This window comes from Diadema antillarum, unplaced genomic scaffold (genome assembly GCF_040938485.1).
Source record: "Diadema antillarum isolate AM-2024a unplaced genomic scaffold, OU_Dant_1.0 scf00000017, whole genome shotgun sequence".
NCBI lineage: Eukaryota > Metazoa > Echinodermata > Echinoidea > Diadematoida > Diadematidae > Diadema > Diadema antillarum.
Window position 1 is genome coordinate 5,762,044 of NW_027270906.1, and position 24,289 is coordinate 5,786,332.

General features: G+C 38.3%; 1 protein-coding gene across 1 annotated transcript in view; it reads right to left on the reverse strand.

Annotated features, from left to right (window-relative positions):
- Positions 1-1,311: 1,311 nt before the first annotated feature.
- The window catches only part of LOC139725980 (sodium/hydrogen exchanger 8-like), a 33,181-nt gene continuing 10,203 nt past the window's right edge, over positions 1,312-24,289 (reverse strand). Inside the window, exons 5-15 of the mRNA XM_071637066.1 lie at positions 22,120-22,221; positions 17,277-17,455; positions 16,189-16,327; positions 15,325-15,430; positions 9,281-9,397; positions 7,680-7,762; positions 6,924-7,035; positions 4,485-4,627; positions 3,271-3,333; positions 2,505-2,648; positions 1,312-1,585 (exon numbers count right to left, since the gene is read on the reverse strand). Coding sequence (XP_071493167.1) covers positions 1,475-1,585; positions 2,505-2,648; positions 3,271-3,333; positions 4,485-4,627; positions 6,924-7,035; positions 7,680-7,762; positions 9,281-9,397; positions 15,325-15,430; positions 16,189-16,327; positions 17,277-17,455; positions 22,120-22,221 — 1,299 coding nt within the window. The 3' untranslated portion in view covers positions 1,312-1,474. The remainder of the gene's footprint in view (positions 1,586-2,504; positions 2,649-3,270; positions 3,334-4,484; positions 4,628-6,923; positions 7,036-7,679; positions 7,763-9,280; positions 9,398-15,324; positions 15,431-16,188; positions 16,328-17,276; positions 17,456-22,119; positions 22,222-24,289) is intronic.

A 24,289-nucleotide genomic window follows, 5' to 3' on the forward strand; every position in this document is an offset into this window, starting at 1 on the left:
GTACAAATAATAATCATAATGAATATAGCTACATTTTAATAGCGCATTTCACATTTGTTAAGTATTTCAATGCACTGGATACATTATTTCAAACCAGCACTGACGGTGCTCACTCTCCACTCCCTGGGGAGCATTCCAGCCAGTCGCAGCCATTTTACAGCCACGCATATGCTGATCAACCAACATAAACTTTGTAATCCTAACAGGTATCCATTTATACTCCTGGGTGGAGAGCAGCAATGTGAACAAAGTGCCTTGCTGAAGGGCAAACGAGTCGGGCTTGGCATGGGCTCAAACTCACGAACCATGCTATGCTCATGTCATTCAGAGACAAACAGTCTTATCCACTCAGCCACAACACAAAAAGACTTGATAAAATGTTTTGAAAAAGGGTATCCTGGTTTTTATGTTAGAAACAAGAGCAAACTGATAAACATATTGAAATCATTTAATTTGCAAAGATGTTTACAGAGATCAGGACTGTTCCCTTCTTGCAGTATTTCATACTGTGTTCTCAAAATACAGCAGGTTTCATGGAAAATACTGTTCTTCTATGATTGCATCTTTACACATTTCTTTTGCAGGAAAGGTAAAAATATTGTTTTCCACCAAAAGATATGTCTTGTCAGCTCTCAGACACCACTTGTTGCCAATTAAATACACATACCCTCCCCCCCCCCCCCCCCCCACCACCACAGACACACATACAAACAGGCACACAAACACAAACACTCACCCATAAGGCATAGTGAACAATGCTCTATAATAAATACTCAAGACATTTTGCAGATATATGCAGTAACACAACTTACATTCAATCTCCTCATCCTACACTAAATATGATTTCATCTTGATGTTCATTATACCCTTGGAATCAGCTGCAATATCCAATAATACCCCTATTTTTCTCTGCAGTTTGGGATAAACATTGACACCACAACAGTATCAAGGAAATTTTAAAAACACACATTATCATATGATTGCAGATTTTCTTAATTTCAAAAAGCAAACAATCCTTTGATGCTAAAACTTGCAAAAGAGCACAATATGAGAAGTACATAGTCTATGTTGCACTGATCTTGGGAGAAAAAGATGAAACCCTCATGTCTCTATATTGAGTTGTTCACCAACACAACATTTCACTCCAAGCTAAACACTATTTGCATCGCTTTCAGCTCTTCCAATAACAATCATTTGCATAGATCCTTTTGCTTTGGCCAAGTTTCATCAGAGAGTTATCAAACATGACGCTGTGTTTGGAGACGGTCGACAGCATTCTCACTAGCCAGGATGATAATCGCTAAACTCTACGTCATGAGATGCATTCCCATTCTTCCAGTGTGGTGTGCGTTACCATGGAGATCCCAAACTGGAGATGTGCTGCATGTGAGGACATTCTCTCAACAAAGTGCACCACATGATGGGACTGTCGTATCATCCCAAGGTCCACAGACATGCCAAACTGATGCCCAGCTCAGTTTCCGATAAGTTCAGTCTCATCCTCCGTGTCGGAGGCGGGGCCTCTGACCTCCGAGTACCAGCGATTCGTCAGCTGTCTCATCTGGACCCGCCCATCTCTGAGCTCCTGTGACCAATGACAATCAAGATAGGTGAAGATTAGAATCATTATCAGTTTTGCAGATCAGGAACAAGACTTTCCAAGAATTTTCCACTATAGTACATTGAAATGATGTACATGGTGTTATTAAAAACTGTACGGGTCACTTAACATGTTCAATATGACTACAGATATTTGAATTTTCTCTGTAAGTATAAAGAAGTTATAATTTTGAAAACAGAATGAAAACTGGATAAAACAAATGATCGAAACAGCAACTGTTTTGTGAATGGTAGCGAAAGGTAGTGAAGCTTGCATCTTGAATATGTGAAATATGTAGCACTATTGACTATAGGATGCTGCCTTCCAGGGCACGCAAAACTGACAACTCACCTTTGAAGACCACCTCATCCCGTTTGAAAATGATGTAGAAGCAGTCTACACCTTATACTGTACATGAAAGGTGTAGAAGCTATGTACAGGCATGTCACCTCAATGGCCCGAATTCAAGAAGGTGGTACAAATCTAAATTGTGGTTTATGCAAATTTCTTCTGCGTAAATACGATTGATAAACTGCGTACGCAAACAGATGTCCAGTAACAAACACGCATGGATATGGGCATGTCAAAGGTACGCCTAATTCACTCTTACTGCGTACGCAAACAGATGTCCAGTAACAAACACGCATGGATATGGGCATGTCAAAGGTACGCCTAATTCACTCTTATTTTAGGCCATGGTCTAAATTTGTGCCATGGTTTAAACCACTTTTGTGAATTCGGGTCAAGAAGTCTAAACAAGACCACCCTCACCCATCCAAACTTGCCTCACTTGTGTCTGGTTTAGAAGCAGCTTACATCTTGAGTGTGAAAGGTATACAAGCTGTAAAGGAATGTTACCTCAAGTAGGTAAAAAACAACGCCATCCTCTGCCCCCAAAACTCACCTTATTTGTGAACCGCCTGGTAAAGAAAGGTGTTAAGTACTTGGTGTCCCATCTCACGAATCCCTTGAGACCGGGCTTGATGTAGTTGACTTCGTATTCCTCCTCCGTTAGCTCAGAGAGGTGCTCTGCATCTAGGGCACTTCCCTACGAGCAAAAATTTCAAAATGTTTTTTCTTGTAGCAAATGCATGATCACCAAAGTTAAAGTCAACCTCTCGCCTACACAATACATAGACAACATACTTATCATTATCATTACCAGTATTATAATAATTATCATTTGATTACTATTAGTGATAGTAGCAGTTGTAGAAGTAGTAGAAGTAGCAGGGGCAGATCCAGGAATTCCATAAAGGGAGGCGCAAAAATATATCTGGTGCCACTTCCAGGTTTAATCAGCTGAAAAGCCTAAAAAGTAGTAGTTGTAGTAGTAGAAGTAGTAGTAGTAGTAGTAGTAGTATTATCATTATTATCATCACTATCATTATCATTATCATAAGCATTATTGTTACATTATCACTGCTTCACTTGAGTATCAAGAGATATCTTATGTTAGCATTGCAAAAGCTGCACTAAAACAGTTGCCATGTTAGCTTTTGTTACTATAGGATGCATTTGTCATGGGTGCATTTCATTATGTATTGGTGACATGAAATCTTTCTATCAAAATTATTAACATGAAGCAAATGCAATGAGTGCCACCGACTTAAAGATTGTAAGAATGATATTTTTCAAGATAATAAATGAAAGTGAATAAACATACTCACCATCTCCTCTGTCTTACTCAGGGACACTTCTTTCTTTGATTTGCCACTTTCTGCTCCGATGCACTGTTAAAGGACACAAGCATAATAACAGATGAACAGATGATATCAAAGGAAGAAAGATGCATGCTCAAGATCATACAAACTTAATTAACTAGCTATCTCAAAAAAAAAAAAAAAAAATTGATATAACATCAGTCAGCATTTAATAAGAGCAGAAACCTCAGCTATAGTGATGCTCCAGTAACAAAATTGCATTTCATTGCTGATCTTCTAAATCACTTATCTGTAAGGTTCATTCTCCTGGTATGTAAATGATTTTGATGATTGCATGTCAGCCCCCTGTTTTACTTGATATCACAATGCAATCATAAAGCCGCTTTATGCCCCCCCCCCCCCCCCCGAAGTTTCGCGCTATAATTCTGTAACACGAGAAGGCCTCGTCACGAGGCTTCTTGACTTTCTTTGATCAAGTCTCAGACCAAATTTGTAAAGTCTGCCCATACTTTTTCAAAGCCACGCCCAATTTTGTAACGGCACGTCGCCCCAAAACAGGCACAATTTTGTGATTTTGTGTGCATTTCCTAAGGAAAACAGTGCTCTGTCATGAAAGTCATAAAAACCTGATTATTTTTACAATTAATCACTTTCATTGATTAATTTTATGCTAATCATGGTAGAAAAGTGGTCAGTGACAATTTCCAACAAAAAAACAAAGAAAAAAACAAAAGTTGAAAAACAAAGAAATACATAAGAAATTCTGAAAACAATAAAATACATAAGAATACATAGGAATCCGCCCCCCTCCGGTTTTAGCATAGCCAAAAAAGTCTGGCCTGATTAGGGTTAATAGACAACTATAGATCAGCATCTACGATGTATTTCATGACAAGATTCATGAAGTATGGTGCAATTGACCTTTCAACAGCAGAAAGTAGAGGCTCCTGAAATAGGGTGGAAAATGAAAAACATGGTTGCCCCGTGGTTCAAATTTACTCATACCAACAAATCAATTTGACCTGGAGACACAGTGAAATCAGCATAAGTCTTTCCATGATGCACATTTACAAAAAGCAGTGGTAATGTGGATCCCGAGATGGGGCGGAATCTCAAGAAACAGTCATTCCTTGATAACAAATTTCCTCACAGCTAAGGTAAGGTGGACCTCAAGAACAGGTGTACTATGGAATTATGGTAAAATCGGGGTACAAACGTACCTTCAGCAGTGGTAGGGTGGACCCGCCGAGACCTAGTACTGTAAAGAGGACGATGGTCAGTGTTGTGGTGACCAGGACATGTCTCGTGTCGTTGCCAAACTCAAGGTGCATACTGAGTGCATAGGCAATAGCACCTCTCAAACCTGGAAGGGGGTAGGGAGAGAGATCAAGATCATAGAAAGAGTATAAACAGACACACGGCCAGCCAGCCAGATAGACAGACAGACAGACAGACAGACAGGCAGGGAGATGAACAAATAGTGAGAGAGGCAAACTATAATGACCACCACTGATCTTGTCCTTCCATAGAGATCAGTGATTTCTACCCATACGTATGCAGGCTGAAAATCATCCGATTTCCCAAAATATAGAAGCCTTTTTTTCGTCATAATCCCTCAGCTGCGCGGCACGCCTCCCCCTAGCAGAAACCAGAGCACGCACTTCAGTGCATGTATGAAAACCTCAAAAATCCGCAGCTTGAACTCCCAAGTTCATTGACCCTTCCTGCCAAAATATCAAACATCCTTCATAAAATCCATAAGAATTTCCGGATCACTACCAAAATTAAATCATCTGTTCCTAGTGTCATTCTCAACCTTTCCTGCAAGTTTCATCCAAAATCCGTGCACAACTTTTTGAGTTATTTTGCACATGGACAAACAAACAAACTATTCTTAAACTAACAAACAAACAAACCAACGGTAATGAAAACATAACCTCCTCCCTTGGCGGAGGTAATAAAGGAGACAGAAAACATCAAATACTGAGAGACAAACACACAAAGTTAAATGCCATATGGTGATATGCTTTCACATGACACAATTAGATATCTTCAAGTTGATTAGATATCGCACAGAAGATATCATTGACAAGATATCATAGAGTAGATATTGTGTGATTATCATTATGTGTCATCATTCACTTAAAGGTAGTTTTAAATACTTGCACATGTTTGCACATTTTGATTGAACGTGATGTAGACTTGGACTTTTGAATATAGGACATATTCATTTGCCATTTTTCTTTGAAGTATGTACCTTGTCATTAACTCTTCTATGAAACATGCCACATTATGTGCAATTTTGTGATACCTGAGAAAGAACTACATGACGTAAGTTTTAATACAGTGTATATACTGAGAAATTCATTTGCATTTTTCGTTGTTCTTTGTCATTAACTCCTTTATGTAATATGCCACATTATGTGCATATTTTGCAATAACTCTGCACTTATATATTTCTGTCTTATGAAAGTGCACAATAACTTGAAAATTCATTATCACTGGGCAATAGCAGTAATCGGTAAGATAATCGCTTCTGTAATTTCTTACTAAATTTTCATGACTTTCCATTCTTATGTATTTATCTATTTTCTCATGACAGTCTTTACTTTCAGCATTCACTGCTTTGTTTTGTCTTTCCAACCCACAATAGTAATATATCACAAATATCAATGAAAGAGTGAATAATTTATTGAACACATTTAGAAAGAGCATTTCATTGCCACTAAGGAAACACACATGCATAATGCATAATACAGAATAGATGCACACTTGGTGGATATGTGATCACTTAGTGTAATGTGACACCCATACCAGATGTCAAACTCCCACTAATTAGGTTAAGGTACTTATATACATAGAGAGCACTACAGGAAAAATCCAGACATGTAGATACAAGAGCCATAGCCTCCCTCAAAGGTGTAATGATTAAAGGACTACTTCACCTTCATGATTGTGTGTGGATTGAGTGAATGCAGCAATATTAGTAGGACACATTCTGTGAAAGTTTGAGGAAAGTTGGACAATCCGTACTAAAGACAGTGAAATTTTCAATTTTCAGTGCCACCATTGCTGGATGAGACAACTACAGTTTGTGATGGTACATGCATAGAGCGATATACAGAAAATATTTAGAGAATTCCACAAAATTTCATTTTCCCTCGATTTATTACTGATATATAATAGAGGTAATATCATTACCCCTGCCTTCTGAAACACGCAAGTCAAGTGCTCTTTTATTATGCCAAAAAAGTGAAAATATGTTGAATATTCTTTTGTTTTCCTTATGTCATTCTAATGCATGTGACATCACAAGCTGTAGTAGTCTTATCCAACAATGGCAGCATTGAAACTTCAAAAATTGATAAATTTTGAACAGATTGTCCAATTTTTCCTCAAACTTTCACTGATGTATTCTACTAGTATTGCTGTATTCACTCAATCCACACATATGTTAAAGTGAACTTGTCCTTTAAGTGCTTCAAGTCATTACACCATTGATAATTTCCTATGCAAAACCAACAAAGGATAAATATCACACTGAGTGGTGGCAAAGTTTCAGAACTACATGTACATGCCTCACTGACAGCTTTACATCACTACAAATTATTGGTCATGTGGGACTAAACACTTTAGTTGAGGCATATGTGAGAACTCACCACTGAACCACATGACAAACTGCATCTTAAAGGTGATCTTGTGCTCCCGGAATTTGTTGCAGAGGAAGGACAGAGGGAATATATTAAGAGCTCTCCCAAGCAGAATTAGAACCTGGGATAAGAAAGATATGGTACAACACCATAAAGTAGTGAATCTGGTTCATCATTATAAATCTTTCACAAATTGTACACATCTTGACTCTTCGCACTCCATAGGGTGAGGGTAACAAGAAAGATGCCAAAGCCTTGTACATACAGCTGTAGTCATATTTCTCTCTTCTTTTTTCTGTTGCAAAAAAAAAACAAAAACAACAACAAGTATGAACAATTGTTTATGTTGTGCAAGATTCCAATTTGGTTTGCTAACCACAATTCTTACATAGATGATTATTCTTATCCATTTTCTATTTGTACTATGACATGCTGTAAAAATGATAAACATTTGCTTCTTGTGGAATTCTTATGATTTTTCAGTATTTTTACCTAGAATTTTGTCAATACATTGTCAATATTATGCAGGAATGATCATACACAAATAAGCATGATTTGCAAATTGCTTCAGCTAAATATGACTTTCTTTAAGAAATTAATACATTGACTACCCATGTTATTTTTACTTTAGGATCTATGTGCAAACAACACCAGGCTAAATCTGTGATGCAGGTATCATTTTTCTTCCCGAAAACTGAAATCATTTGTGATAATGAATGGACAAATCTTAGAGTTCAAGGCACAGAAATAGGATGCATTACTCACTATACTCCAAAGAACCAAAGCTGTCTCAAATCTGTGGTTGAAACTTGGAATGGCCATTCCCAGATATGCAAACACGCAGGTTTCTACAAAGAATCAAACCAGTGACACAATAAGAAGAAGATAAGTATTCTTCTACCAACTTTTTGCATTCATAAGAGCTCAACACCTCCTGCAATAGCAGGCTTACAGTATACAACGACATATATCATGATGGGTGCTACTTTAACTGTAAGCATTACTGATAACTATACTGTATACGCTATAATTTTCGCGTACATAAATTTTCGCGAATTGCCGCTGTCACACATTTTCGCGAGTGGTTAAATTTGCGATTGGGGGACCAGAGAAAATATGACGTGGCAAAGAAAGTGTGAATTTTCAACTTACTAGCAAATAAGAATGATACTAGTTATTCACTGCATGAAAAAAAAACTTACCAAACTCTGCGAACTAGTAAGTTAGAATTCAACATTTTCGAAGTGGTTAAGTCCATCGCGCTAGATTTCTGCTCTCTAGCTACAGTATTCGTAAGTAGACGTGGACGTGCATAAACAAGCTTAGCCAGTATGGTCTGTTCGGTAAGCCGTGACATGGTATACTAGTACTGAAATGTTCGTATCATCAAGGCAAGGGATTCATTTTGGAAGGTAATATTTTCGCGTGTTGTTAATTTCGCGAATAGCTCCTGACTCGCGAAATTCGCGAAAATAAAACCCCCGCGAAATATATAGCGTATACAGTATGTATTGCTTACCATGACTGATATGAATTGAATTGACTGATATGTATAACACATATTCTACTGACTTAACATATCATGGTCTGTCTCACCAACATCCAGATGTACAGTATTAAATTAGGATACATCAATCCTGTATCACAGAGTAGCTACTGAGGAAATACAGTGGTAATTCAGTACCAAATACAATTTAGAATCTGGAAAAAAATACCTCAAGTAGTCTCACATCACAGACCTGATTACAGACCTAGATTGATTTAGGATTTGTATATGAGGAGCTTATTTGCAAAAGGGGTTAGATCCACTTTTAGTACTTTAGAGAAAAATTGGTTTGTTTTTGAGAATTTGTACACAAGAGTATGGAAAATCAAAATCTAATTTTGCTATAATTTCTATTCAAATGTTTGTCTGGATTAGAAATTTTCACTGTAACTAACTCAAATGGAATTCTGTGCAGTGATGCTAATAACTCAATTTTGGTCAAAAATGGATCTAACCCCTTTTGCAAATGAGCTCTTCATATGTCAGTGATACTCATTACCATGGTACTCCTGCAGTCATTTCTACTGCTATAAATATATGCTTCAAGCGGTTTTAGCAACAGATTAACTTTCTGTTTGTTTACGGGTTAGGGTTCTCTTTTTTTCATGAGCATGCCCAATGCAACTTGTTTGTTCCATATCCACGCCAGCACTGCATGTTTCTATCTACGCGTAGGAAACTCATGCACAGTGCATACATACTCCATTAAAATGACAACAAAAACAAAACAAAACAAAACAAAATAAAATAAAATGTCCTATCTACCCTATTTTTCAGAGACTTGTTACTCCAAAACAATATTTATTTTAAAATGTCTTACCAGCGAGAAAAGCCATGGTTCTGAAAGAGTGCTGCATGTTGATCTGTGTGACTGGCGACAGGTTGTAATGGGTGTAGTGGGACATAACAATGCCACAGAACAGGATAGCCATGATACCTGGATGGAGAAAAGAAAAAAAATCATACATGATAACAAAACAGACTAAAACTTTAGCCATCCAAGTGTTGATATTCTAATGCCTGCAAGACACTACAGTCAACTCAAAAATCTTTCGATGATGTTCAAGACAGTAGGTATGGATCTTCAGTATCAGTAAATTTGGTGTATACATACACCTACATGTATGGGCAACTATTGACTGAAAAAGCTGGTTTTTCAATTTCTGATAGAATGAGGAGTAGTGGTGACTACACACAAGATCATCATTCCTTCTTCTTTTTGTGTGTGTGTGTGTCCCAATTGTCGCCATCAATTATTTATCACAGTGTTTCAGTGACAGAGGCTTGATCCTATACTCATGGATCATGATGAGTTATAGCAACTTTAGTTTCAACTAGAAATGCTGCTATGGCGACTCGTACGCCTCCGCTTTAGAATGCATTATTCTCTGAATCCTCGGCATCGCCAATGCGCAGAAAACATCTGCCCACGCTGAAAAGCCTGCCACAGATGCACAGTGGGATTCCTCAGTGCCACTGTCACTTCTGGGGGGTGTTTCATAAAGCTGTTCGTAAAGTTACGAACGACTTACGAGCGACTGGTGATCAGTTCTTGTGCGGAATTATGGAAATTCTGATAAGTATAGCACATCAGAACTGATCACCAGTCGCTCGTAAGTTGTTCGTAACTTTACGAACAGCTTTATGAAACCATGGGTGTATGCAAGGGGGGGTCGGGAGGGTCGTACGACCCCCCCAAATTTTCAAAAGGTCCACTTTTTGTAACAGACATTTTTGTGTTTCGAGGGCTTTTTACCCTGTATATACAACAGGGGAAAAAAGTGACCAGGTGGTGTTCCAGCAAATTGTCAAAAACCTCGTAAATTTCATAACTTAGTTTTAATCTGCCATAACTTATTTCTCAGGCTAAAGCCGCACTGCCATGTTTATTGATTTTCCTGTCTCCCATGAGCAACTCATCGAACTAGTTGCCTAGACTACACACTTACAGCCGGCCTTATAACTCGCGCCTTACCCTATGACAACCGCGGCCGTTTGAATTATGGCCTATAACTATATTGTCCTGTAAGGAAGAATGTTATAGTTCATACTCATGCTTTCAACTCCTGTCCTTTTGGATTGAGATTGAAGTACATATTCTACTTTCTTACTACATCCGGAGGCAAAGTTAGGCAGGATTGACTAGCTCTGGGAGTATCGTCAACTCTGGAATACTTGTATTAAATGGTCCGCAAAACTTGTTACTATATACTCTAGGATTTAATAGGAAGGTGTAGCTAGTCAGCAACTTTTTTTAAATTAAGTTTTCAACTTACCGATTCACGAACTTGTAAGTGACCAACTCAGGTTTTATCACCAGTTTTAACATAAATGAGTTTTTCTAAGTACGCCGAAAAAGTCACTTTTGTATGCACCAATGGCCCCATTTTAAGATATAAAATTCAAAAACTCCCCACCGTGGGAGGGGGGACACCCCCTCCCACACCCTCCCCCGCTCGGTCGCTCCACTCCCTCGCAAAGGTAAAGGTCCAAAAATTGTGATTACGACCCCCAAGAAAAAATTCTGGATACACCCCTGGACCAACTCAGGTTTTATCACCAGTTTTAACATAAAATTTGAATGGGTTCTTTTCTAAGTATGCCGAAAAGGTCACTTTTGTATGCACCAAATGGCCCCATTTTAAGATATAAAATTCAAAAACTCCCCCCCGTGGGAGGGGGGACACCCCCCCCCCCCCCCCCCCCCCCCCCCCCCCCCGCTCCCTCAGGCTCGGTCGCTTCTCTCCCTCACAAAGGTAAAGGTCCAAAAATTGTGATTACGACCCCCCCAGAAAAAATCCTGGATACACCCCTGGAAACACCCCCCAGGTTGTCTTGCACATGTCTTAGTTCCCATGCAATTCAATGCAATGCTTTGCTTTCATTGCTGTTTTTTTTTTCTTCTTCACTTAGAATCAACTATAAAAAGAAAGTTTGAAATTTCAAAATTTTACTGATTAGTGGTCACTAGTCATGGCTCACTATTATGCAAGGCTTCATCGTGCTGGTCACATGATGGAAAATGAAGAAATCTTTACAAAAAAAAATACCCCAGAATAAAGAAGGAACGTGACCTGAATGCATATGCAGCCAAAACCTGGGCAAATTTGTCCCCTAATTAAGTTATCCCATTATGCATCTAAAACACTGCACTGCTTATGGCACCTAGGTATTTGCGATACCGAGAATTGGTCAACAGAACATCTTGTCAATGTGAGAAAAATGGTTTCGTATGATTGGAAAGGCATAACAAGCTGATAACGCAGAAAAAGCAAAGTCTAGTACTTCCTGGACTTGCTTCTATCAGCAAACTACAAACTAATCTACAAGGAAAGACAAGCTTGCCAGGAAACTGTGTTAGAAAAAAAAAAATTATCATATGGTGTGTACTGCACCAATCAGTATCAACAGTTCAATATTTACCAGACCATTGAAAAGTTACAAACTAACCTCATTAACTTGAATGATGTGTTAAATGCACACATTCGTAATTCTGCATGTTTTATCGATCGCAATTGTGCTCTGGCCACACAAACTGTTTGAGTCTTTGCTGTAAAATACCAACAGGTGAAGGATGCTCAGTGATTGACACATCAACAGATTTTAGAGTTACAGGCCTTCAGAGAATCTTTGTGAAGGGCATAGCTACAGTTTATTTTGTTATATTTTCAATTTATCTTTTCTTTATCACTGATTATTAAAATATCCATTATCATATCTAATGTGTCATCATAAATATGGAGTCCCCATCATGATGTACAAGAGTAAATATACAGTAGAAATCAAGACTATTTCAAAATAAGTTTTCTTTTGAAATCTCATATCGAAAAGCCAGCTGAAGTAAAATGTTAACAACATCAAACATTATGTGACCATATACTATATACACCGTTATCTTTGCGTACAGATATTTTCACAAATGACGAGGTCATAGACATTTTCGCGAGATGCTGTTTTCGCGAATCAACACCAACGCTTACGTTAATGCTCTATTAACAAAGCACATGGAGACAATTTCACGTGTTGTAAAACTCGCGATCCAACTGTGATTCACGAAATCGCAAAAATTCAACCCTCATGAAAATAACAGCTTATACAGTACATTTAAAAACAGAAATCATATTATCAATCAATATGATTAAAAGACTTCAATTACACAGACCGTTTGCAAAGCCTTCCCTTTAACAGCTGGGACACAAAATGAAGGCCCTGTGTGTCGTACGCAGGCAAATGATACTGGCCACTTCAGATTTGCTCTCGATGATATCAACCAGGCATGTAATGCCATATGCATGAACGAATGAATAAAATAATACTGAGTAAATATTTGCATGGAGCAAACAACTAATCACAAACTGAAAGCTATATGCCAAAAATCAATTTCTCATTAACTCTTGTCGATCCTAGCAGCAACATGTTTTGTCACTGTCCATAAAGTTTTAAGCTGGTGGTCGTAAGAGTGTTCAGCCTTTCTGTGCCAGGGACTTTGGACAGTGTGTAGAATGCTATGGGGTTTTCTGTGCCAATCCATATTCAAAGCACACAACAGGTTAAATCACTTTCTAACAGACAGTAAGTGAAGATTGGATATCAAGTCATGATTGTACGAAAAAAACAAAAAACATCAATGCAAGCACCCATTTGTCATGTACCAGAAATTTGCTGATTTCTTCTCTTTTTTGTCTCTTATTGTGCGTGCATGCGTGTGTGTGTGTGTGTGTGTGTGTGTGTGTGTGTGTGTGTGTGTATGTGTGTGTGTGTGTGTTTGTGTGTGTTAAGATTAAAGACACAGGATGAAAAATCCGAGTCTGTGTCTTTAAGTACCTAAGAGTGACATTTGACCCAGAAAATGATGCTTGATGAAGGAATTTACGTCATCATCTTCAAATGTAATTTAGTCTCCAAGATTAGAAACTACTCTACAGGGAAGTATGAGTCATTTGATCTCATGCAACAGAGCAGTATCCAAGTATCATAACATACACTGGTTGAATTTTCCCATGACATTGCCTGGTGCCCCAGCATTAGGCATGCTCGACATATTCCATTGGCTTTCAACAATCATTGTACCCCTCTCACCATACTTTCATTATTTTGATAGCAACTTTTTTATATGCGGTCAATACCTTTTTTTATATGCGGTCAATACAGAAAGAAGATACAGATATTTTTCTATTTCACCCAGGAAGTACATACATTGTACTCCACAGAATTATTGATTAGGCAGTGACTATGGCTTCAAAGTACTTGTAGGATGTACAGATATAAAAACAAGAGACCCGGGGGTCACGCGCTCACCTGAGTATCGCAATTTCACCTTCCATGCATTCTTGCACACTCTTACCTGAGAACATTGAAAACTTAGGTCTGCATATGGATCCCCCCCCCCCCCCCTCAACTCCAGGGTGGGGGGGGGGGGGGGGGGCAGGCAGCCCTAATTCTGCAATGAACAAACTTGGAACTAAAGTCATCAATGTACAAACTCATGGTATTTACTTAATGTGGGGGGGGGGGGCCCTAGGGGCCCCCCAAGACATGGTGCCCATTTGAAGGAATTGAGATTCTAGGGATGCTACCTGCTAAGTTTGGTCAAAATTCATCATGAGGCTTTCAAGAAGAAGATGAACATGTACAATTCAGGCCCCATTAGGACCCATCTCCATCCCCTCTCCTGGGTCCCAAGGGGGGGGGGGGGGGGGGCACCTCTGATTCCGCCAATCCCATGAACAAACTTGAATCTACAGTCATCAATGTACTAACTCATAGTATTATCTAAGCCCTATAACTTCTGGTTCTAGAGAAGATTTTTAAAGATTCCTTAATTTTAGGGGGTTTGGGCCCCCCTGCCCCCCCCCCCCCTCCCCCAGGTAGGCCATGGTGCCCATTTGAACAAATTGAGATCCTATCCCCCTAGTGATGCTACCCACCAAGTGTGGTAAAAATCAGACATGGGGAACTCAAAGTGAAGATGAAAATGTAAAAAGTTTACGCACGACGCACGACAGACGCCGGACAAAGGGCGATCGCAATAGCTCACTTGAAACAAGACAAGAATACATAGGCCCTATAGATGGGAAGAAATGACTATGAATGAAAATCTTTTAGTCCTCAAACACTGGTTTGCTTGCGCTGCACCAAATAGTCAAACTGCATGGATGATAGGGTCTTTGGAACAACAGAACCATCGATTGCTTTGGGACACATTTCCCTAACAAATTGTAAGAAGTATATCATCTGGTGCATCTTTGGAGCTTGGCCTGTAGGCATAGATGTCCTATCTTGTTTTGTGCGGTTTACACTCACGGTCTCTGTTTCTCTCGCTCGCTCTCTCTCTCTCTCTCCCTCTCTCTCTCTCTCTCTCTTCCTATCAAATTTCTCCTTGAGCTGAGCGGAGATAATTTCTCTTCACATCTTGATCATTTGAGAAGTTACTGGCATCATGACTCCGTATTGTCAGTATCACTATAAAAAAATCTCATTATCATCATAAAATAAACTAAATACAAAGATACTGGCACACAGGAACTGTATCATGAACAACTCTCACTGGTAGTGATAGATATGCGTGCTAAAAAAGAAATGAAAATTTCTATCTCAACCACACCTACATCTTCAAATATGCTGTAAAACTTAAAACTGCCCCATGCATGGTTATTGTGTAATACAATGAGACTTTGAATGAAATAAGGCTGTGTTATGGCACCACTAATTTGGCTATAAATCTCTGAGCTCTGTGTTTGCATGTGCACAAGTGTGTGTGTGAGTGTTGTGCATGTGTGTGCATGTTTGTTTGTATGTGTGTGCATTAGGTTTGTTGCAGAGATATCTAAACCACTGAAAGAAAAATCACAAGGTCCAGTGTACCTGACAACTTGACCCCTTCTGCGAGGGCATACGGGAGGTAGGCAAAGATGAGCATGAGTCCGAATTCCAGAGACGGCGTGTTCCTCAGATCGATATGCTTCAGGAGGTGAGGTGAGAGTTAAAGAAGATATGGATGCACAGTCACACAAAGAGTTCTTCATCTTCACCTTCTTATAGGGGCCGTGGAGTGGCAACTCCCTCACCCCCCCCCCCCCCACCACCAGTAACCCATGTCTTTTTAAGGGTACTCCTAAAGCATTCTTCTCATCGAAAGAGGGAGGGGAGGGGAAGGTAGCATTGACCCCATAACTGACCCAACCAACCATAAGCATCTTATACTGTCATCAATTATAACCTCCTGAAGAGATTTCCCTAGCAACTAATTACAACAAAACAATAACTACCATGACAACCATTTAATGGTAGGAATTGCCATATTTTATCAAGCATATCAAGCCTACCATAAAGAATTGGTACGAAAGCTGGTGACCTAAAAAAGTTCACTTTTTGAGCAAATTGGTCTTAAAACATCCACAAGAGAGTAGGTACAGAAACTAAATACCCCTTTTCTTCACAAGAACCAAAAAGTTTCAATTATCAAAACAGTCTAATTCTGTCAGATTTTGATGGGACGTTACAAGGTAGCATATATATAATATAATAAACATTTATCATCGACCTTTCCAATTTCTGAATAATGCAATCAAATTTCTAATTTTCCAACCAAACTAGGCATTTGTGGTTTTCTGAGTTAAAGAATCTATATCTCTATCATCAAATGGTGGTTATAAGTAACAAGGTAATGCAATGAACGTGAAGAGTATTCAGAAAAATAGTCTGAAGTTTTGTTTCTCCAAAGGATATGAGAGCACTGATCAGGCCCACTGCTATGCCGATCAAGGAAGAAGCAAAGAACATGAGGCAGAAGGAGCCCACCGTGTAGCCAAGAGCGCTCAGAGCCGACATTTCTGCCATCTCAGGAGAGTTCAGGTTGATCACCGTACTGCGGGGGAAAGAGCAAAGATGACAGATAAAAATTTATGAGTGTATATGTGCGTGTCTGTGTGTATCTATCTTTTAGTCTATCTATCTGTCTATTCATCTACCTCACCTGTACAACTATCTATATATCTCTCTACCTATCTATCTATCTGTTTATGTTTATCTATCTATCTATCTATCTATCTATCTATCTATCTATCTATCTATCTATCTATCTATCTATCTATCTATCTCACCTATACAACTATCTATATATCTCTCTACCTATCTATCTATCTATCTATCTATCTATCTATCTATCTATCTATCTATCTATCTATCTATCTATCTATCTATCTATCAATCTATCTCACCTATACAAATATCGATATATCTCTCTACCTACCTATCTATCTATCTATCTATCTATCTATCTATCTATCTATCTATCTATCTATCTATCTAATTATCTCTCTGTTTACTGTCATTTCATACATATTCATACATACATACCGGTACACGATGTATACATAAAGATAATGATATGCAGAAAAATACAGTCAAGTGTACATAGTAACTGCCAACAAGGAAAAAATGTCAAGACATATCTCAATGAAGCAGTTTGTAGTCTTCCTGATGCTAAGAAAATTACATACTGCTTCAAGAAATGTTTCATAAAGATTTGTCGCACTTTAAAAGCAGCGTTCCTATAAATCTGTGTGAGCACCAGGTATGTTTGGAAATGGAAAGGCTCTTCTTCCGCTCATTGCTGGAAAGAAAATACTACAAAGGATCACAAATCTCATTCAGTGATGAATATTTACAAAATATCAAAATAATGAACAAAGAAGATATTCTCTGCAAAACAAGCAATTTCATTCTGCCATCAATTGTAATGATTTAATCAACATTTAAACAGACATGCAGAAATCATCACAGGATGATTTTGATCACAGTGGTGATTGACTCACTTAGACAGCACGATGGAGACCGCGTCGTTCAGAATGCTCTCGCCAAACACCAACATGTTGAGCAAAGGGTGGACGTCCAGGGCTGAGAAAATGGCCAGAGTGGCCACTGGATCGACAGCCGAGATGAGCGAACCGAAGGCGAAGCTCTCCACCAGTGTCAATTCGTAGGCAACCTTGGCCTGCAAGAATGGATGAAAGAGGGGAAAAATGGCTGATATCTTCAGGCTACAAACTGCTTCACATTTATTGGCTTTCACTGGTGAAATTGTCACTGGAAATAATAAGACCAGACCAAGAAAGCACTCATAGCCTCCCTTTAATAGGCATTCCTATGATATCCCCCTCTTCATGAAAAAAAAATAAAAAAAAAAAATGCTTTGATGACCAGAATTCTTAATGCCAGGGTAGATAAATAACAGTGATGCGTGTTACCCATAATTCACACCTGCCAAGTCACTGCACAGATGAAATTTCATAGCTCTCTCGCTATTTTTAGAAGGCCAATTTTGGACAGTATCACCATCAGTGTGGTGGTGAATCTAATGCATGACTCTTTCTGGGTATTGTGTACACATACAGTATGCACATTACATGAAATTCATTTTATCACAATATGTTGCTAAGCAGCTTGAGAAAAGAATAGAAATGAAAAATAAAAAATCTGAAGATTTGGCTCACACTTTAATTGCAAAAAGATGCTATGTGCATGTCTGTGTCTGCGTATGTGTGTATATATATAGGCCTATGAAGTCTGTGTGTGTACATTTACAAAGTATGTGTGTATGTGCATGTCAGTGTGTGTCTGTGAGTGGCTGTATGTGTGTCTGTCTGTCTGTGTGGTACAGGGACTGACAGTTTTCATGAAGAAACTTACAGAATACAGTGTAAATGTTCTCCTCCCCAAAATGGCCATCAAAGGCAGCAATATGTTTTCTGTGGCCACTGCAATGCCCCCCTCCCTCCCCCCCCCCCCCCCCCCCCCCCCAACACCTTGTGCACAGATAGCATTTGCCTACCATGGACTGGGTGCCAATAAATTAGTATTCTGTGGGCAATATATCAGGGTGTATAAAATGGCCATAATAGACCCCAGGTTTACACATATTTGCCTGAGCTGCTTACTTATTAGGAAAGTCTTTACTATCCATACTATCCCTGCTAGCTCCTTTAGTTACACGTGTATGTTTTATCAACTGGTCAAATAAATAATTAATTGACCATACAACCAAATTGCATGCAACCATGCATGGATATATGCATGGATGGGACTACATTATCCATGACATGCAGATGATTTCAGAAGGCAAATTATTTTTGCTAATAACTTTCACAATCAAATGCTACCAATAGAAGAACACTGTATCACACTAACTTGGGTTTAGCAGTCTGCTTGATTTGGACTGATGTTGGGAAAAAGTTGATAAAATATCTTCACACATACCCCAAAACAGCTATATAGTCAACCCATGGAGCTACAAACATAGCTCCATGGTAAACCAAAGGTTTTCAATGTTTTTTGATGATGATTTTTGTGGACAGTGAGAAATCTCTTATGAAATATGAAGGAGCATTTATATACAATCAGCCTTGCTTTTAAGTCGACTTTGCATACATTGAATAATCGCCTTGAAAGTCAAAGGTCTTTTCAAGTCCTCTTCTCTTTATATTCTATTGCTTTTAATCCCTCAAGTCAAATTTTTCTCTAAGTCGAAGCTATTTCTCCAGTCCAAATAGATTCGACTTGGGCGAGTTTGATTGTAGAACATTCATTGGCCGCTGCTCATGCAGCATGTTTATGAATTACAGTGTACATGATTTGGGATTTACTACAAACAGAATTCAACTTACAGTGATATGGAATCAAAATCAGTATATAATGTTACTTTCTTTTTGTGTGTATAAATTGCCTTGAATATTAACTACAACCATCTGATATCTATTCAATGATGAGGATTTTCTTTTTTCAAACTTTTACCCTTTAAAAATGAAAAAATGTAATGGAAGTAGAGTAATATTTTCCCCAAGTGTAACATGATATAGAAGTTGTTTGTTTATTTTGTTATGTTTTTCTTGCTCAGGAAAATATTACTTCCTCCTTCAAGTCCAAAAATAGTACATTACACCGTCTACCAGCCAAGATCTGTGTAATATCTTGTACCAACCAGTAACTTTTAGAGGCTGCTGTCTGTGATCGCAATCAATGACTTCCCTTAAACAACTCATTTTTACTGGTGGTATACGAGGATGTCTCAAGGGGCATAAAAGTCATCTGCTGCTCTCGACTAGGCATTTTTAGAGAACATGTAATTAAAGCATGCATAAATATATTGGAGAATTCAGTGAAAAGTCAAAATGGCACAGCCATATCATTGCAAAACTGCTCTACACCATTACATCAAAGGTGACAAGAAACTGGATAATTACAAAACTACATGTACTCAAAAACCATATGGTAATTGTCAAATTACCAACATAATACAATTTGATCATGTTCACCTATACAAACAAACAATCATCTATGAGTAAAGCATGGTAATTTACAATTTGCATAATATGTTTTTGTGTGTGTGTTTGCGGCAGTGTATGACAACATGTGCGTATTATGTGCCATATGCTCTAACGTCTCGTGGTACATGTTCATATGGGCATGACTTGGATTTTTGATTGACCTTTATAGTGACACTATAAAAAAATTGAGATTATAAACCAGGAGAATTCAATTTAAAGAAAATATCATAATCCTTTATCCAAAAATATGAAAACATGTCCCAGTTTCATCACGTATTTCTGGTTTAAAGAGAGGGATGAAGCCACTTTTTCTCGGGGGGTGGGGGGATTGATTGGCAGTGCCAATAGTGTAGTATTCTGTGTCTGAGAAAGTTGTCAATTTTCTTCTGAAATCATACACTGCTACAACTGTAACTTCTTAAAATGCCAGAAACATATGCGCTGACTGTATCCACAGCCATATATCAAAAGCACAATAGCCACAACTATTCTTGTGTCATTCAGATCTGTGATTAGTGTATTGCATTCTACTGAAATGAAATATAAAAGTACCTTCGACGGATAGCAAAAACAATGCTAAACTATTCCATAGTGAGTCAGTCCCTTAACAAATTGGCACACAATAGTATAATTATGTTAACCCGTTGAGGACGAGTCCCTAGTATATTCGGGCAGGTGTCTATGGGAAATGCGCGTTGTAGCAAAATCAGCCCGTCCTCAACAGGTTAATATGAAAATAAGTGTGACCACATTAATTAATTGCTTTGTGGACAGATTTTAACATGATTAAGTAACTCTATCACAATTTCTCCGTCAGATGTGATAGGTTTAGAATGTTAGCCGCTAAATGGTTGATGCACCTGCTGATGCACCCCATGCTTTGCTCCGTGATGAGTGAAACGTTGATGTGCTCAAGAGACATGGATTCCCCTGAGAAATCCATACTTCCTTTCCAAAAAGCCACACAGCTTCCTTCTGGTATTAACTCTCCTGTCTGCGAGATACTCCTCCCTTAAGGTACTAGGCTGTAGAAGTAGCAATTCAGTAGTTACGTTTATAAGACATTACATAACTTAAAGTTTGGCCTAAAGTTTTAAGCTTCCATGATTAGCTTTTTGTAGTTTAGTACGCTGTAGACACACTTGGAGGTTAGCTATCTTAAAGGTAGGGGATATCTTTTACAGACCTCCCAAACTGCAGCAAAACATTAAATATGAACCTCAGGGGACTTGTTTAGGCCACTGCTGAGAAATTTGGAAGTCAACAGTTATCTACAATTTGAATAATGCACAAAACTCAACTACTCAGTAGTTCTGCGTGTCAGCCACACTTAAGCCTTTTTGTTGCAGTCTTGTGTATTTTTCTATCTATAAACACAAATCTAAAAGTATAAGAGCTGGTGTAATAACATAAAGTGTGTGTGGCAAGAATGTATATAGAAATGTTTGTATGTTTTGATGAACTTTCTTCACAAAATATACATGATGGACACACATGCAGTGCCTGGGTCTGCAAAGGTAGCCTAGTAATGTACTGGATTTTACGGTGAGCCCCGAAAAAAATTCAATTCAAAATCTAACGGTCAATAAAAATGTACTAAATGTTACCTTCCACTTTCTATACTTTATGGGAGTTTCTAAAATGACACTATCTTCAACATACCACTGTATTTATACAACTCTTCATTTAAGGCATGCAAATGGGATTCCCTACCTTTAAAGATTACTTGATGATAATGTGTTTTGAAATCTCTGAATAACTATAAATATTTACTGGTTTCCCTGTCTCTCAAAACATATAGAAGAGAAGTGTGTATTGGCGATATCTACTAGCAAGTGAAGGGTGAAAAATAGGAAAACAGCAGCCAAGGCTGGATTACGGAAAATGCCCAAGGATTTATGCGGACTATCAGTATGTTATTCTAGACATATTTCTGGACCTATATCCTAGCAACATCAACAAATCAGCTTGTTACCAAAAATGTCCATGTTTAAGCCTAATTTGACCTACTGCTCTTTGCCTAAACTGTAAATTGACAAGCCATTCTGGTCGCATGGTCTACTCCTGATCATGTTCATTCTTTGAGCATGTATTCCATAAATTGTTATGTTGGGCAAGCTCTGCATTATTTGTCGCTTTGAAAACGAGTGAAGTGCCAAAAACCAACAGAGACAATTTGTGAAATGAGCATGTGACTGAGTTATGTTCTGGCTTATATTGTATATTGAAGTCTGTGTACAGTGTACATGCAAAGTGTGGCTACATGCCAACGATTAGTGGACTCCCCCAAAGCATCTGATTCAAATCACCATGGGAGAAAGGGCCCTTCACTCACCTTTCCAAGCAGATATACCCCACCTCCAACAACCAGCGTAGAGATGAGTGTGCCAAAAATGGCAAAGACGAGGATGGAGCCAATGTTCTGGAAGAAGTTTCCCTGGGAGACGAATGAAAATGAAAGGAAGAAATTTAATATCAATGTAGATCAAACGATCCACAACACTTGGAAAGCACTGCACAATCCTTATAGAATGCACCTTGATTCCTTGAAAGTAATGAAAGTGACAGAGGATATTAACCCGTTGAGGGCGAGTCCCGAGTACACTCGAGTAGGTGTCTATGGGAAATGCGTGTTGTAGCAAAATCAGTCTGTCCTCAATGGGTTAACATTGAAGTGGTTATTCACACAGCAAAGCCTCTCCAGTGTACATGCAGTTTTTCTTGAAGGTCATGTCATTATTACTAACTTAGTGCCACATACTTACAATAAACAATGTTGTATACTTGCGTCAAGATAGGAAGAGTGTGTATAACCAGGGAAGTTGAAGAGATGGAGTCACAACTGCCCAACTCCCTTTGATCACATGTTAAATGTCACCACTCAAAAATATTTCGAGCACATGATGTGCCAAAGTGATCTGCTTCAGATAGGAAGACGATTGATTCATGTCTCATTGCATTTACCTATAATGACCAGCCACCCAATAAGGATTATAAGTCTTTATGATGGTAATTACTTTTCCACCATCCCTATTTATAAAGATGAGCAGTACATAGGTAAAGACACAGCGATTCATGAATAAAAATTGCACAAAGATTGATGAAATAAAAATAAAAATTACATTTAAAACACTTTCACAGCATTCAGCAGCTGCAAATCATACTTTTGCACAAGTTTATTTCAGGAGGGGATTGATTTTCTTTTCTTTTCTTTTGAATAAGCCTAGAAATTATGTTGATGGCCTCAGTATTGGAGAAAACAAAATTGTACCAATTTCACACCATGGACAAAACATCAGGGAAACTCTTATGTAAAAGAAAAACCTTCTCTTCTAGATTGTTATATAGCATGTAACTGGCATAGTGATAAGGCACCTTTTTTGTTCTCAGTTTTTGTTTAAGGCATACTGCCTAAAAAGCACAATATACTGTAGCCATCATTATTTGTGTACATTCAGAAAAGTTTTAGAAGGCACAACACGTGAAAGCAATGGGAGTTAGTTTTAAAAGAGAGAGAGAGAGACATGAATAATGACAGGTAATTAGAGTTGTCTGTATGACATGAGGTCACAAGATGTTCAAATACTTGTAAATGAAAAGACTCTTGTTAAAAGATTTCTTCCTCATTCTTCTCATTTTCAGTGATTTAGTACATGTACATGTGTAGTCGATTGTTTGTATTTCTTTGTTATGCTTTATAAATCTGTAATGTTATAAATTTCTAAGCAATCAATTCACCTCTTCTTGAGTGAGCACTGATAAAATTACTTCCTATAGGCCTTCACACAAATAAAGTAAATCATCAATAATACATAATCACATAAACCCATTGAGGTCTAATTTGCTTACAACACGCATTTCCCATACACACCTGCCCAAGTATAATCGGGACTCATCCTCAACAGGTTAAGCTTCTGGTATAATGATCATAACTAAGTAACCAAGCTGTGGTTGATAAAGCTATACACTTCAAGTGGCATTGAACAACACACATGATGTATGACTCAAGCCACCGGGAACAGGTGGTGCTGATATTGCAAGTTATATCCTCTCTCGAAGCAATTGCAGCGGACTACAAACAGTGAAAGCACACACACCTGACGTATATTTTGCCAGTACGTGAGACATATCATGACAGCAAAGTCAATCGTACACAAACTCAAATATGAACGGTAACAAAGATGGACAAAATCACACCACTGATACGCCTTCTACCTGCACCATGCAGTATCTCGCATGATTTCAAGCTGAGCTATTCTACATCTAATACGTATGTATACACAGGCATAGTAATACCATACATCTTTTGAAATGCTTTGCTCAAAATCATACTGTGATGTGAGTGCATGTAGCGGCAAGTACAATTTACTAAATTCTGTCTAAAGCCATCAATGTCAATCATTTTGAGCTAATTTTCTTTGTCTACATTTCAAGAAATCCAGAATTGCAACAAGCAGAGGCTAGTATTGAATATTTCCTGTGTCTCCATCTATAGGATGTCATTA